At 45.1% G+C, this 16,643-nt stretch overlaps 1 protein-coding gene across 7 annotated transcripts in view; it reads left to right on the top strand.

Moving 5' to 3' along the window:
* Nucleotides 1–16,643, top strand: part of RALY (RALY heterogeneous nuclear ribonucleoprotein) — a 93,958-nt gene that overhangs the window by 62,246 nt on the left and 15,069 nt on the right. For 5 of the 7 annotated variants that reach the window (XR_006960374.1, XR_006960372.1, XR_006960371.1 and 2 more), the window contains 3 exons: nucleotides 13,324–13,588; nucleotides 14,991–15,063; nucleotides 15,257–15,304. Coding sequence is in view for 2 of the 7 variants with exons in the window: in XM_047069781.1 (XP_046925737.1) it covers nucleotides 13,333–13,588; nucleotides 14,991–15,063; nucleotides 15,257–15,304 (377 nt within the window). In the remaining 5 variants the exon portion in view is untranslated. The remainder of the gene's footprint in view (nucleotides 1–13,323; nucleotides 13,589–14,990; nucleotides 15,064–15,256; nucleotides 15,305–16,643) is intronic. The other 2 variants (XR_006960375.1, XM_047069783.1) reach the window with 1 other exon arrangement.

Genomic DNA, 16,643 nt, shown 5'->3' with positions numbered 1-16,643 from the left:
TATATGTTATAATGTTAATTGAAAAAATCAGGTTACAGAATTGGATGAATGATTTAACTGTGTAACCCAAATATAATGCAAAGGGAAAAACTGGAAGGAACTATACCAAGATGGTGACAGTAGTTCCATTCTAGAGACGAGTAGGAGTTTAGGTGATTTCTTATGGTAATTTCAAAAAGTAAACACACTAAGTAGTACAAATACCCAAAATTTTGGCTAAGAATTTTGAAATAGTAAAGCAAAACTTTAATTTCAGTTTTCAGCAAAGGAGTGATATGGTGTTGTTATTCCAGTAACTGTGTGGAGGATGAATTTGAAAAGTGATAGTAAGAATAGAGAGACAGGGTTATATTCTAAAACTTTTAGGAGGCCAAATCAGGCCTTGGTTCACTGTGTCAATGAAGGGATGGATGATTCAGTGTGGAGGGAGTATATATGCCAGTAGTTCAGGGATTGCCTGAACTACTACCAGTAGTATATGCCACTGGTTCAGGGAGTTGATGATTTGTCCAAGGTTATGTGGCTAGTAACCTGGATTTAAATCCTGGTCTGTCTGTTCCACAGCACATGCTCCTGATCCCACAGCTGAGACCTCTATTACAGTTTTGGGGAAATACCAGCTATTTTTGGACTGTAGAAACTTGTTTAGTGTAGTGTTTTGTTTTTGATGGAAAGGGGACAAGAAAAGGTTAGTTAATTATTTCTAAGATGATGACTGGGGGGAAAAGACCATAAAGTTGATTCTGTCATGATCAGTTGAATTGACTAGAGGTTCATTAGGTATTGGGTATGTTACGCTTGTTTTCTTGGGGGCTTCCCCCCTCCACCAACTTGTTGTGGTTCATTAGTTGGCTTTTATTTGATGCTTGTGGCATCAGTGCCTCTTGAGCTTTGGTATGCAAATGTGTACCATATTACATGCAGATGAATATTTTGGTCACTATGCCAAGTTTATTCATGATGCTGTAGCTGGAGGGTGGAAGAGGTCAGATTGGCAGCCTCCAACAAGGGACAAATGTCTAAGCAGCTCCCTGAAAGGAAGGGTTTGCCTGAGCCATTTGATGCCCCATCCCCACACCTGTCTCATATAGCTTTGTCCAAGAAAAGTTGGCTTCAAACTTCAGTCTATACTTTGGAGTCTGATACCCAGCCCTTTAGAAGAACCCAGTTCATGTTGCTTACTGTGTGACCGTGGGCAACTGGCTTTGCCTGTCTGAACTGGAGTTTACTCACCTGTAAAGTGAGTATGACTTAATAACCCCTTAGAGTATCTTCGTGTGTGGATTTGATAGCCTTAACTCATGAAGGGGCTTCTAAGCCACATTAAAGGTGTTGGACTGTATTCTTGGTGGTAGGAAGTCGCTGGAAGATTTTTAAACAGGAGGTGGCAGGGATGCAGTTGCCTTCTCTCAATCAAGGTAGATGCTTAGTAATGTTTGTAGAGTTAATTTGTTATCAGAGGGACAAAAGCAGAGTGACTTTGACTGACATCCTTCTTAGTGGTCCTTTTTGGGGCAAACATGGCACTATGAGATCATGCTTAGAGTAGGCCCTCAGATACATTTAGATCAGCACCTTGGAGAGAGGTCAGCTTTCTTCCCTTTTCTGAATGGGAAATTAGAAAAATATATATATGCCAATGCATATGCTGTCTGTAGGATCAAGCTTTTGAGGGGCTGTGAGGGTGGCATTCAGTGTTTTCAAGGAGAAGGATTGTTGTAATGAGCAAAATATTGATTGCACATGAAAGGATTTTAATCAGCTGCCCTTACACCTGAAGGGGGCACAGTGCTTGGCTGCAGTGCCAAGTTGTGCACCATCCACCCCCTGCTTCCAGCTGACTGGCTTCCTGCCCGGATATCTCTGTCTAGGAAGATCTGCAACAGCAGTCCATCCAGGCAATATTCCTGTCCATATTTATGAAGCACATCTCCTGTAAAAGAGTACACTCCCATATGTTATCTCCTTTGACCTTCATAGCAGCTTGCATTGCCAGTGGGCAGAACAGGGATTTTTATCCCATTTTACAGATGAGAAACCTTGAACCTCAGAAGTGAAATGCCTTCCCAAGTTCACACAGCTAGTAGAGGTGAGATTCAGGACCAGGACTCCACAGGCAAACAAATCCAAAGCTAGCAATCCCCTATTGTTATTTTAGGGCAAGGCCTGCTTGGAAGGGGTTAGGCCTCTCTTTCTGTTTTCCTCAGAATCACCTACTTCTACTTTTTTTATATTTTTAAAAAAATGTTTGCTTATTTTTGAGAGGGAGAAAGAGAGTGCACGTGAATGGGGGAAAGGGAGAGAGAGAGGGAGACAGAGGATCTGAAGCGGGCTCTATGCTGACAGCTGAGAGCCCGATGTGGGGCTCGAACTCCCGAACCGAGAGATCATGACCTGAGTTGAAGACAGATGCTTAACCAGCTGAGCCACCCGGGTGCCCCTCCCTTACTTCTAAGATAGTCTGGAAAATGGGGACTCATGCACTAACATTGCACAGCCTTCTGCAGCCTTATTCAGTATAGAATAGCCACAGAGTGTGGAGGTTATATTGGAGATACAGAACAGTGAGCAAGTAGAGGTTTCTTGCAGTATCGGCCCCTGGGGCCCTATTGCCCAGAAGAGGAACCCAACCTGCCTTCTGGGTCTTTGAGGTACAAAGAGGCTTTTTGTAACTTTTACTTAGGGAAGGACCTCTTCCTGACCCCCTTCTCCAGTTGTGTTTTCTTGGAAGGTGGGGAGCTGCTTTACTCTAGATACTCATTTATTCATTCAACACTTAAGTGCCTACTCCTTGATTCCTTGTATGTTCAAGACACATTTCCAAATACTAGAATTTTGTGACATGCTTGAAGAGACTGTTGAATCCACAGTGATGGTATTCCTTCCTTCATCACAGTTTAGTTCTGGGAGTATTCCTTCCTTCATCACAGTTCAATTCTGGGTGACATTATCACAGCAGAATTCACCACCTTCCCTTTGATACTTACAAGGAAAAGTTCTTACAGATTCTGTAGTAACAATACTGGCAGCAGTAGCTAATATTTGCATACTTTGTAATGTACCAGATACTGTTGTAAACACATACATTTTATCCTCCAGCAGCCCCACAGATATTGCTGTCCCCATTTTACAGGTGAGCCAACTGAAGCATAAAGAACCTAAGACACTACCCAAAGGTTGTGTCACACAGCTAGTGCAGTGGCTGAGTGAAGACATTTTGGCTTCAGAATTGCTTTTTTTTTTTTTTTATTTTTAAATTTAAATTTTTTTTTTTTAATGTTTATTTTTGAGAGAGAGAGAGCGAGCATGAATCGGGGAGGGGCAGAGAGAGGGAGACACAGAATCCAAAGCAGGCTCCAGGTTCTGAGCTGTCAGCACAGAGCCTGACGTGGACCTGAAACTTGTGAACCATGAGATCATGACCTGAGCTGAAGTCAGATGCTCAACCGACTGAGCCACCCAGGCGCCCCTAATTTTTTCTTTTAAATGTTTATATTTGAGAGAGAGAGAGAGCAGGGGAGGGGCAGAGAAAGAGAGACGGAGACAGAATCTGAAGCAGCCTCCAGGTTCTGAGCTGTCAGCACAGAGCCCAGTGTGGGGCTCGAACTCACAAACTGAGGTCATGACCTGAGCCAAAGTTGGATGCTCAATCGACTGAGCCACCCAGGTGCCCTGAGAAGTTGCTCTCTTGACCGGATTACATGGCCTCTTAATGTGGGAATAAACATGCAGGCTTTGGCTCCTGCTTGAGGACAGGCTCCTCCTCACAGCAGCAGGTTATACTCATTTCTACACCACATCATATGACCCACCCTATTTTTGGTTGTGCTGAAAGATAGGCTAACCACATATGCTCAGTTAGAACAAACTTTTGTACAGTGATGATAAATTGGCCATGCACCTGCAAGATTCAAGGTACACTATTGTGTCTTGGTTGCTCATCTGCTTCAGCCAGTCATACTCTTCGGTATATTGTGGCATTCGGGAATGAATCTGTCAATCTTACTTTTAAGAAACTCCTAGGAGAGGGAAGACTACTGTGTAAGCAGCCATGATACAAGACTATGGAAGTTACACATGCCCCCTTTTCCTGCCTAGTTTCTTAATGTAGTCTAGTGTCGAGGGAGAGAAGGTCCAGAAGTACCAGCCTCTTCAGGAATATACCATCCTCTCATATCCCCAGGCCTCAGGAAGGCTGTTTAAGTCCCAGACAGCCTAGATCATCTTCCTTTGAAGGATATAATATGAGCTAGAGTAGATGACCAAGATAAATTACCTGAAGTATTTGGTAGCAAGTCCTTAAACTTACCCTTGGCCTGCTTACCCTGTTCTCTTTCTTGATGGAAGCAAAAAGGTTAGGATAGTTTTTGTAAATTGGTCTAATACTGAAGTCTAAAAGAATTAGGCTAAAGGACTTGAAAGAAATAAAATAAACTCTTCTTTCTTTGCTTTGGTTTCCATGGAGGTTGACAAAGATGGGTGAGAGTTGCTTCCAGGGTAGCGTGCTGAGTGGATGCCGGTCCACAACTCTTGCGGGGTTGTGAAAAGTCTAGAAATGGAGAGTAAGTGCCCAGAAACTAGTAATTTGACTTTTTTATTGCATTTGACAAATGTATTTGTCTGCAATGGATTGGAAGTTTAAAAAGCAAAAGAAAAAAAGTAGTTCTTCGTCACAATTTTGAGAAGTACTGTTTTGTCTGTAAAATGAGATTAATAATACTTACCTGTTGCATGCTCCTCAGACTGAGACAGCCAGGAGCCCCAAGAGCTGGCACTGTAACCATTATGGCATGTTCTGGATGAAGAGCCTGACACAGAGGAGAGGGCTCCCTGTCACTCTACTTTTTCTACCTCACAGGAGGTCTGGAGACGTGCTTTCTCATTCCACCACTGACCCTAACTTATTTTTGTGACCTTGGGCAAGTCACTTCTTTAGACCTTAAGTATCTCATCTATTTTCAGTAGCAGGGACTATGTTTTATTCATCTGGTTCCTCAGCATTTAGCTGGACAGGACTTGGCATGTAATGAGTATTGAATACTGAGGCAGTAATGACACTAGATGATCTGTAAGGATCCTCTCAGTCTGAACATCTTAGGTACCTTATCGTCTCTCCTTTCTGAGCATCCTATTCCCTACCTTCTCCACCTGGTAGCATACCTCTATTTCCACATGTCTGTTTGTCTAGGCAGTCTTGATCCTAGTACTTTGAGACAGCCCACGTGGTGTCCATGTTTTGACTCATTTGTGAAGTGTGTCTAGGATAAACCCACCAGGGATAACACAAAGGATAGTAAGAGCTGGCTCACAAAGTCAGAAACATGCTCTTACTCCATTCTTACCCAGTGGGGCCTGGGCCTAGGGTAACCCTGCTGGCAGCCCTGCCAGACCTGAATAATGGCCACAGCCTGGAACAGGGTTTTCCATGAGCTCCATCGGGGTCTCCAGTAATTGGAACATGGCACCTTCCGACTTTTAATGGATGGCAGACGTGAGGAGCATTTGTCACTGCCTGACTTCCCTGCGGGAAAGAGGCTCATAAGTCACAGCTGACAGACCCTTTGATGACTTTTAAACTTCATTTACAGAAAAGAATAGCTCTAATCAACCAACAGCAAGCAGTGACTAATCTTGCCACATTATCACTGTGAGGAGCCAGCCCCTTAAGGTGTAGAAAGGGGAGGGGGAACATGCCCCGGCTTACAGCAGGTGCTTATTGTCCAGCAGGTTCTTGGACTTGAGAGTATGCCCTCAGCAAGACCCCATGCATTTATGCCCAGAGGGCCAGAGAGTGTTAGAAGCTGACCTCCTGGCTGGTACAGGGCACACCTAGCATGAAGCCATTTTGGGCCAAGGTTAAGAGCACCACAGCTCTAGTCTCAGACTGATGGATTGCAGCTCTGCCATTTCCTGGCTAGTGTAAGACTAAGTTCCAACCCTTAGTCTCCTTATCTGTGAAATGAGTACAATGTATACCATCACCTACCCTGAAGCAGAAGACTGAGTGCAGTAGTAAGTGCTCAGGAAGTGTTGGTAATGATTATCATGGTTAGCCCTAAAGGGGCCCTTTATGGTCACATGCTCCAAAACCCAACATCATGTGGCACATCAGCAGCAAAGCCAGAATCAGTCTTCTATGGGAACAGGGGAAGTCAGTGGGAGCAGTCTAGTGGATTAGGAAGAGCACAGACTTCAGAACCAGATTAAGATTAGGGTCTTTTTATCCTAATCATGCCACTTAAATGTAACTGTGGACAAATTATTTAAGTTCTCTGAACCTTAGTTTCTTCATCTGAAGAGTAGAGATGATACTTAATCTCACTGGGTTGTGGTCAGGATTATGAGAGATTATGCCTGTAAAATTTTCAGCACAATGCCTGGTGTAAAGCTGCTGCATATTAAATTGTGTGTTTCCTTTTTGTTCTTCCCCAAGACAAGAATTGGTATGCAGCTATCAAGGGAGGAAGAAGCAGCACTGAAGAAATTCTATTTCAAACGTTTATTTCCAGCCCTGCCTTGCATATACTTGAAGGGGGAGCAAAGAGGAAAAAGCGGCATGTTTTGTACATTGTTATTGCAGTTTTTCCTGCCAAGCAGAGCCTCTCCCGATGTCACCACCCAGTTGAAATTAGCCTTAAACATACTCTCTTGTCGTGGAGACTTCTATGATGCTCCTTCCCATTCTCTGATACCCCAGACTGCTTTGTTTGGGCAGCTTCTGGAGCAGTGAACTCCAGCCCAGGGCACATGTGCTTGATGGTCATGGTGCATGTACCCTGATGGACTGGGAGTTCCTTGAGATCAGGTACCACCAGACCAATTCCTGGATGAATGAGTTGGCCTTATTCACTTATGAATGAGTAGTGACTATTTGGATAGCTGTAATTATGACTGAATGCATAGGTAAGTGTTTGGAGGACTTCTTTGGCAAAAATGAAGAGGTTGACAATTATTTTTAGATTCCTAACTGTAATTTAGTATTGGGGATTATAGGGCCAGCGTTCTACCTACCCACTCCTTGCTGCCTTTCTTCCCTATAGCTATAAGGACTGCTTGTCACAGATGCTAAGCCTCAGCCTAAGGCCACGTAGAGTTAGGGTACAAGATACCCAGACAACACTGTGGGGAAAGGTGACTGAGGCCCCAGCCCTGCTTCTGTCTGCTTTGGGGTCTCCCCTCAGGGCCTGTTTGATGCTGTTACCAATGTTATAGTTTAGGAATAGAGACCTAATGGTATAGCTGAGGAGTGAGTCACTGGTTTAGCAAGGCCTAAACCCCAAACCCCTCCCAGCTAGCGTTCTTTCCTCTCCCAGCCCTTTATAGTATGATTTGATAGGCATGGGTGGAAACACCTTTATGAAATTTCTAGGTTTGGTTCCAGACACTGGGACAAGGGAGAGAGTATGCGTAGGCCCTCTACCCCTGACCCACTCAGGCAGAGTATGGAGCACTGGGAGATGACAGATGGAAAGAACGTAGGGCTGGAATGTGGATGATCTAGACTGCTGGGCTAGATTCATCTGTTTTCATGGGGCCTAGAGCATTTGAGTTTCTTATGTAAATACATACTGGTCTTAACCATTATATCAGGCACTTTGTACATGTTATCTCTGATCCTAACAATCCTGGAGGTTGGTATAATTCCCATTTTGCATTTGAGGAATCTGAGGTTTACCGAGTTTAAGGGACATGTCCAAGTTTACATCTCATAAATTGTAGGGCTGGAATTGGAACTCATTCCTGTCTGACTCCAGGGCCTATGCCATTTCTGCTCTTTCAGGTGCATTCTTTCCTTTGTTATTAGGAAACAGTTAAGAAACAGGTTCCTGGAGAGAGGGCTTTGTTGAAAAGCTAGTAGAAGATAGTGCCCTTGAGCATTCTTCCCCAGCATCTCCATAGTGCCTGCACAGAGGGGAATGCTTAAGCAATGTTTGTTGAATGGGTGAAGGGGATAGGAGTTGGGTAATAATAGTTATAATCCTCTATCCTTTTATAGTATGTTACAGATGCAACAGAGCACTTTCATACTGATTAGCCTATTTGATTTTATATCAGATTTGAAAGGTAATCAGGACAAAGATTATTTGTTTTCAGAATAAGGATGATAAAGCTCAAAGAAATTATATGACTTGTTGCAGGTCATATGACTAAGAACAACAAAGCCCAGGGCCAGGCCTCCTGAACAAGGAGAGTACTCCTTATACTCTCACCCATTCTAGGAGCCCTCAGTATTCACATCCTGGGAGCTGGAGTTTCTCATGGGAGTGGGAATTGTCAGGAACTAAAGAGCATTCCTTGGGAAATTAGTCCTCTCTGACCAGTAATTATCATTTTGGGCAATGCTAATGAGCTGGGGCCTGGTGAGTTGAATGAGATTAATAGATGTTCTGTCATCCTTGGCCGCCTGTTAACCAGGAGCCTCTGGCCTCTGGACCAAGGAGGCCCTGGGCACTGATCAGTCTAATTGCTTGGCTTTCTCCAGAAATAACGTCACCATCACTGATAGCTATTTTCCTTCAAAATCATTCTCATATCCCTAATGTTATCTAAGGGCAGAGGTCTGGCCACAGGCTGGTGTGACCCTCATCTGCACTTTGGAGAATGAGACCAGAAGTGTCAAGCAGGGCTGGCCTAGATAGACAGAGGCTGTAAATGGCACTGGGAGGCATCAGGACCAAGACCAGCAGCTCCTCTTGTGAAATTAGTGCTTGAAGAAGAGATGCAGTGCCAGGTAGGATTTACAGAATTGAGGCAGTGGGCATTCTGATGGCTAAGTGCCTCAGAGGTTAGGCTGAAGACTAAATTTGATCCTGATAGCCAGGATTATGAGGGCTGACATGGCAGAGTCAGAGCCTTGGGACAGTTGGTGAAACAGTGGTGTGTAGCAGCCTGGATTCCAGTCCCCTAGCTGTTCCCTTTACTAGCTGGATGACCTTAAGTAAGTCACTTACTTTTGCTGAGCCTCAGCTTTTCATTTATAAAATGGAACTGACAACATCAGGATCAAGGACATAAACTGGTTTTGTTCATGAAAGTCCTTTAAAGTCCTTACTTTGGCAATCAGTATCCAAGACATCTCTTTGAATAGGCTTTTGGAGTCAAACAGACCTGGGTTCCAGTTCCAACTTTGCTCTATTAACCAATAACCTGGCCTGAGTCTTCATTCCCCTATTTAAAACACCTCACAGAGCTGTTGTGAGGATTAAATAAAGTGGCACATATAGAGTCAGAAGCTCTTTTTACCTTCATGGTTCTCTGGGGGTCTCATTTACCCAGAGTTCAGGGGTTGTCATACGTTTTAGGGTATTTCTACCTTTACAAAGACCTGTCACTTGACCACATGTTCAAGCTTGGGCTCTTGGCTTCTAAAACATAGCTTCCATCTGAAATGTTTCAACTGGGAAAAACAATTTGTTTTTGCCAAATTTCCTCTGTTCTTACTAGCTTGGAGAAGTGAGCCCATCCCTTTGAGCTGTAAATTGCATTTCAAAGCCTGTGTCTCTGGTGGGTTTTAATTAGCTTAAGGGCCTGGCTTTTATGCAGCAGTTGTTTCACCAGCAGGTAAAGGTCAAGACCCTTACTTGGGAGCCAGTCCCCAGTTTTCCTCTAATAGCATATCTGCCCCCTCCCAGCCCCTCACTGTCCTGAGGGGCAGTCTTTCACCAGCCCAAAGGAAAGATGGAATTTAAGAACTTGGAGGACTAATGGGGTTCTCGGCCTTGCCACTCATGGGCTGGGGCATTGTGGCCAAGTCCATTCCCCTCTGTTCCTCAGGGTGAGAGTATATAAACCCCATGTTCACTGAAGCCCCTGCTAATCTGACATTGTAGAAGTTTCTGTGAAGAAGTCTGGTCCCTACTTCCTCTTCCCACCACCACGAAGAATCATCTTTCTACCCAACTCTCCTTGGCTCATTACTAAACATGGGGCCTCTGGGGGGCTGCAGACACCTTCCTCTCAATTACACAGCTAATCTGTGAGGCAGAGCTTGGCTTGGGGAAATAGCTTATCAAATCAAGCAGCTTCTGCTGAATAGGATGTCAATATTTACTAAGGCTCATACTCTAAGCTAGGGGGAAGCCTGGAAGAACCAAGAAAGAATGTGGGGGGAGTATTAAATTGGGGATGGTTGGTCTGCAGGGGGTAGGAGAGTGTTTGGGTCAGAGACTCTAGTGTTTTAATGAGATACCTGGGGGACCCCCCCCCCCCCCCCCGCCAGCCCTGGCCATACATACTTAGGGCTACAGCTAGCCCTTCTCAGCACCTCCTGGGACATTATTCTTATTGCTTCCTCCGTAATTCTTATTGGGCACTTACTGTGCCCAAGCCTTCGTCAGGCCTGCCTCTACCATTTGCAGAACAGGACAAGAGTACAGGTGGAGACTTAACATGCCATATGTCTAAATATTTGTTTGGAGGTTATAAGTGAAGCTAACAAATTGTTAGGTTCGTAACAACCTGGAAGACTATGTCTGAATTTAGAATTCTTGACTCTTTGGGATTCTGTACCTGAACCTAGCAGTTCTGGAAGAACTGGTCTGGGCACCTTTTCATTTCCTAAGCGCAACTTGATCCCTCACTTTGAGGAGCCTCATAAACATGTGTTTAGACACTGAAGCTTTTCCATATTCCTGTAGATAGCTATTCCTTTGGGCTTAGAGAGTAGGCACAGTAGCAGCACAGCCTTCCCTTGGAAGAGTGTACAGGCCTTGAAAGCAGATTGAGGGCTGATTAGATGGGGTGGGGGAGTGGGTGGAGTATAGGGGTTGGTGCCTGGAGCATGCTTCAGATGGACATTTCTTCATGGCCCTGCAGATTCCTCACCCAGCCTGGCCACACGCATACATGTCCCTCTTTGTGTGACATGGCTTTTATGCTTTTATACATGCATTCATGTCCCCCTTTTATACTAACCTTTGTGTGACATGGCTTTTGTCAGCCTTTTCTTGACATTATTCAGAATGTGCTCCAGTCTGACCTTCATCTCCATCTAGAATGGGCCTTACCAGTGTTGGGCAGTGTTGTCAGAACAGAGGAATTCAACTAGTCAGAGCGTAATTAATAGATCCTATAAAGAGTTTCACTGTTTGTAAAGTCCTTTTATGTACATTGTCCCAAACCCCAAGTGATGAGAGAAAAGATTGAGTACTGCCAAACCTGAAGAACTTCTCACCAGCCAAGGAGTGAATGCTGATCCTGCTGTAGAACTAAACATAGTAGCTCAGCAAATGCTTCCTGCTCAGTGGTTGGTATTAGAGGCTCCTGCCAGAGGTAGGAGGGAGCCCAGCACCTGTTATGCCCATGCCAGGTCAGTGGCAGAGATAGTAGACATCAACAGGTCTGAACCATTGTCCCCCTTCTCTTTCCATCTTGGTCTACAACCCAGGCCAGTGGTTGGTTCCCTTCAGCCACAGCAGGTGGCTTCTCCCTGAGCCCAAACTTCATTTCTCTGAGCTGAACCAACCAGGAGAGTTATCTGATGCCTGTGGAGGAGCCCCACAAACTTCTTATATATATCCATGGATGGATGAAGAATTAACTTTTGAATGGCTTGTCATCCAGCTAGGTGAGGGATTATCACAGAGGACTGGGGGGGAGGGTGGGCAAGGGAACCTACATACATGGAGCATTTTCTGCTGCACATGGATGTTATGTTAAGTGTTTTCATGGATAATATCTTTTATGTTCCTCACTGCTTAATAAATGATGACTGGACGTAAAAGTAAACTGAGCACCAAAGAATCCTTTCCAGGCCCTTTCCAAAGCTGGCACCAGCTCCTTCATCAGTAGCAGTGCCCTCTCAGTCCCTGTCCTTTACCTAGGATGGTACACACTTGACTTCAGTATATCCATCAAGCTACTGCAAGCCTACCCTAGGTAGGAGTAGGTTTTTCCTCAGAATTACTTATTCTCAGGTCCAGCCTATGGTTTCCTTGCAGTGAGTGCCATCTGCTGGTCAGAACATGCCAGCTTCCAGACTGGGAGGATTGAAGAGAAAAGGGTTTCTTACCCTAGTGGAACAAAAGATAGCGCTTTCTCTGCCTATACTTAGCTCTGCTCTAATTCCCTGAAAAGAAGCTCCCTCTGCCCCCAAAATATTAGGTTTGTGAGCAGGTGTTTACAGTTAGCCTAGGTTGATGAGAGGTCTTTTGGTTTTTTTTTTTACATACTGCTTAGGGTCTTCAGCACCTTCTGTGATAGCTCTACAATGGGGTATTGAGATAGGAAGGTTCCAAAGGGATTTGTACAAACCCATGCCAGTGAGCAGAGAAGTCTGGGCCAGTAAGTAGAAATGCCAGTACTTACTGTTAGACTTTTCCTACTGACATCAAGCCTCCTTTTCCTTTTCCTCTGGAGCCTGTGCTCTGTTATAGCATGTCCAGGGTTGGGGGTAGGAGAGATTTGTATGGCCCCTTGGGGTAAAAGACATTGCCAGGGTGTAGAGAGTGAAGTGTAGGTACAATATTATCTCTAAGCAAACAACAAAATTTGAATGAGTTAGTATAAAAATAGATAATATGCTGACTTAACTATAATATTTAAATTGGCTTTAGCTCTGGGAAGGAGAGTGATAGAGATGAAAAAAATGGGCTGTGGGGACCAACTGGCCTGTTTCTGACAAGTCAAAGAACTTATTAGAGTCTATTTCTGGTAAAATATGAATAATAGTAATAATATTTAATGGAGTCTTGTGATTACTCAATCTTGCCTGCCACCCTTAGCCTGCCATGAGTGCTCAGTGAGGCTTATTTCACTCACCTTTTTAAAAATGGTTGGTACCAATAAAGACAGCCATAACTAGGTCAGTGTCTGCATCAAACTGAGCAATTTTCATAATGTGGTGTTGTTCTAGAGCAGGTATTACCCGCAGTTACCATATGACTTCCTCACCATGGTTATACATTGAAGGAACAGAGGAAAAACTATGGAAGGTCTTCAAATTTAGATCCTGCATGGTGTAACATTTGAGATAAGCATTAAAGAATGGGTTTAAAAGAATTAGAGTCCAGCAGACCAGGGTTCAAATCCCAGCCCTGCTGCTCACTAGCATTGTGACCTCTGATTGTGCATTTTCTCCCGTGAAACGTCTTGGTTCTGCGTATCATGTCAGTACCAAATGAGAGAACATATATAAAACACCTGGCCATGAGGTCAGCATCCCAGTGAGATGTTTAAAGGGGAGGCTGAATGCTGTATGGTTGTGTGTATGTAGCAGGGCACAGAGCAATCCAGTTTAGCTAGGATTTGGGCCATGGGTAGCCCTTGAGCCCAACTGGGAGACCCAGTCTCACAGTGGCTCTCTCTCTCTCTCTCTCTCTTTAGGTGGCCACCATGTCCTTGAAGATCCAGACAAGCAACGTAACCAACAAGAATGACCCCAAGTCTATCAATTCTCGAGTCTTCATCGGAAACCTCAACACAGCTGTGGTGAAGAAGTCAGATGTAGAGACCATCTTCTCCAAGTATGGCCGTGTAGCCGGCTGTTCTGTGCACAAAGGTTATGCCTTTGTCCAGTATGCCAACGAGCGTCATGCCCGGGCAGCTGTGCTGGGAGAGAATGGGCGGGTGCTGGCCGGGCAGACCCTGGGTAAGTGTCTCTCTTTGGCCCTGCTCCTGGTATTCTCCTGAGCAGGTGCTGGCCTTCACTTTCCAGCTCCCCTCTTAGACCTTTCTTTTTCCCTTACTCTACTACTTGCTACCCTGCCCCTATCTGAAATGTTATAACTAAATAGTTATAAATTATATTTAAGTTATAAATTAAGTATTTATAAAATATGCAGGGTTGAGTTTTAGAAGCTTCTCAAAAATGGTTCTGTCTTGTCTTTGCTTTCATAGTGACTCTTAATGACAAGCTTTATGATTCTGGTTAAAATGCAGATTCCTAAGGGAAACGGAACAGAGTGGACTAGCATAGCCTGTAACATTACGCTACAGATGTCTTAGGTTAGAACTCTTTTTTTTTTTTTTAAAGTTTATTTATTTATTTTGAGAGAGCAAGTGAGTTCTCTAGAGGGGTAGAGAGAGATGGAGAGAGAGAATCCCAAGTAGGCTCCATGCTGTCAGTGCAGAGTCCGACACGGGCTTGAACTCACGAACCATGAGATCATGACCTGAGCCAAAATCAAGAGTCAGATGCTTAACCCGACTGAGCCACCCAGGTGCCCCCAGGTTGGAACTCTTTATGAGAGCCGGGAGGAGGGGCTAGGAGCACAAGGTGAAGTAGGTGCCTTTGGCCTTGGTGCTATGTATATATGATGTGGCCATGTGGTAGTCTACCGTGGAGTGTGTACAGTGCACCTACTTCTGTGTATATGTATGTTCAAAAAGGGATATTGATAGATGTATTCCTGAATGTGTGATATGTGGATGTAACTAAACATGTGGAGAATATGTGAACACATCTTTAGAATGTATATATGTAAAGTGTATGTGTCAGAATGTACTAAGTGTGTGTAAGAAGATATGCATATTTATTTGTCAGATACTGAGATCTTGTCATAGGCTAAGCATCATTCTAGGCAGAAAGATGTTTGGTAGAATGTTTGCTTGAATGTGGCTCATTTGTAGATAGGCAGTTATGTATATGACATCGGAGCCAAGTCTCAGTGTACTTGAGAGTCTATATGTTATTTTTGTGTGTGACTTGATTACCTGGATATGTGAACAAGTATGTGAAGATATGTATCTGAAGTACTTATTTACATCAGTGTGCTTGAGAATGCTTATATGTGTGATGTCCACGGCACGTGTGTGTGAGTGATATGTGTGTGAGCGTGCGTGCATCTGAATGTATACGAATTTGTAAATAGGCATATCTCTGTGATGTGTGGGTAGGAGTCTAATGTGTGACGACCTCTGTTGATTGTATTAGTTAGGAGAGTCCATTGTCCCTCACACATAGAAATTGCTGCTACTGTGCAGGAAGGTGTAAGTGTTTGGGCTACCTGGTACCCTGCCAGCATCTGACTGTGCCTCCTTTCTCCACACAGATATCAACATGGCTGGAGAGCCCAAGCCCAACAGACCCAAGGGACTAAAGAGAGCAGCATCTGCCATATACAGGTGGGGCGCTCTGTCTCTTCTATCTCTCTCCATCTGGGTGGGATTGGTCCCTCTTTCCACAGAGGGAGTGAACATTGGTTGGTGACAGTGTGCCGAGCCTAGAATTTGGGGAGGTGTTTGGAGATGAGGGCCTGTGGAGAGTGGGCTGAGTGGCTGTCCCTCAGCCCCGGCCCTCTCCCCTTTGTTTCCCCAGTGGCTACAGCTTTGACTATGATTACTACCGGGACGACTTCTACGACAGGTGAGCAGGGAAGGGGCGTGCCTAGGCATGAAAAAGCCAAGCTGGAAGGGTCCTGAGAGATTACTGGTGTAGCCCACTCAGTCCTCCATGTGGAAACTGGAGCCCAGAGGTGTGGACGGGCATCTGCCCAAGGCTGTTCCACAAGTTGGTGGCAGAGCTGGAACTAGGGTCTAGTTCTGCAGGTGCCCAGGTCAGAGGTTCCCCACCCCACACTGTCTCCCATTCTGACTGCCCTTCCACCTCCTAATCCTGGGTTGGGACTCAGTGGGACTAGACAGCAAGGGACAGATAACCATAGCAAATTGGATTATAGAAAAGGTTACTAGAGTAGGTGCAGGGAGTTTGAGCCCTCATGTTCCTGCTGTTTAGTCTCCTTACCTATTTGAGGTGCTCAGCCAGGTGGAAGGAGCCTCAAAAGCTCAATGAATACCTCTTGGCCTTTCATTTATAGCCAGGAGGCCAGCAGTCCTTTGGAGGTCTGAATTAGTTCCTGGTAGGCTATGTGGCCCATCCCTTCACCCTCCAGCCTTCCCAGACCCCAGCCTTGAGCTGTGGGCTCCATTCTATGGCACTAGCCACATTCCCAAATGGAAATCATGATGGGGGCTGTTCCAGAATTCTCCCTTCCTTCGTCCTTCCCATCCTGCCTGCCTCAGTCTGTCCAGGAAGAACAGAACCTCTCTGAGCCTTGGTTTTCTCACCTCTGAATGGTTTCAGGAGACAGTGTGGTGTAGTGGAATGTGCCCTAGCCTGAGAGTCAGTCAGAAGACTGGGTGCTAATCTCAGCTCTGCCACTGAATGGATTGTGTGACTTTGGGCAAATCCCCTCCCGGTCTGTAAAATGGGCTTACACTAAGTAATCCCTCAGGGCTCTTCCAGCTCTGGGATTCTGTGGTTAGTGATTCTGACCAAGGCCAGAGCCGCCCCCTCCCCTTAGGGGCAGAAATGCAGGGTCTGGGACTGGATCCATTCCCAGAGACTCTCCATCTCCAGCCATCCCCACCCCAGGGCAGGGGCTCCCTGAACAAAGGAATGCCAAGCCATGGGACATTGCATTGTCTAGTGATGGCATGTTTCCTGGCTGTCACCAAAGTGATTCCATAGTGTACCCCCAGGGCTGTGTTTCCCTGAAGAAAGGTAATAGTAGCAGATGTGGTGGGAGATACCCCTACTCAGCCTATTGAACTTCTGACTGATGAGCAGGAAGAGAAACTCTCTCGGAGAGGGCTGGGTGATGACACTGGGGACAGCATAGTCTGGGAGCCCAGGGCTCTGATTGGTTGTCCAACCTTGATATTCTAATGGATCTCCTCCCCTCCATCTCTGAAGTGGAGTAAGA

This window comes from Lynx rufus, unplaced genomic scaffold, assembly GCF_022079265.1.
Source record: "Lynx rufus isolate CCGP_SWC_20201006 ecotype Redwood Valley unplaced genomic scaffold, mLynRuf1.p SCAF_8, whole genome shotgun sequence".
In the NCBI taxonomy this organism is placed as follows: domain Eukaryota; kingdom Metazoa; phylum Chordata; class Mammalia; order Carnivora; family Felidae; genus Lynx; species Lynx rufus.
This window is presented reverse-complemented; position numbering and strand designations above follow the sequence as displayed.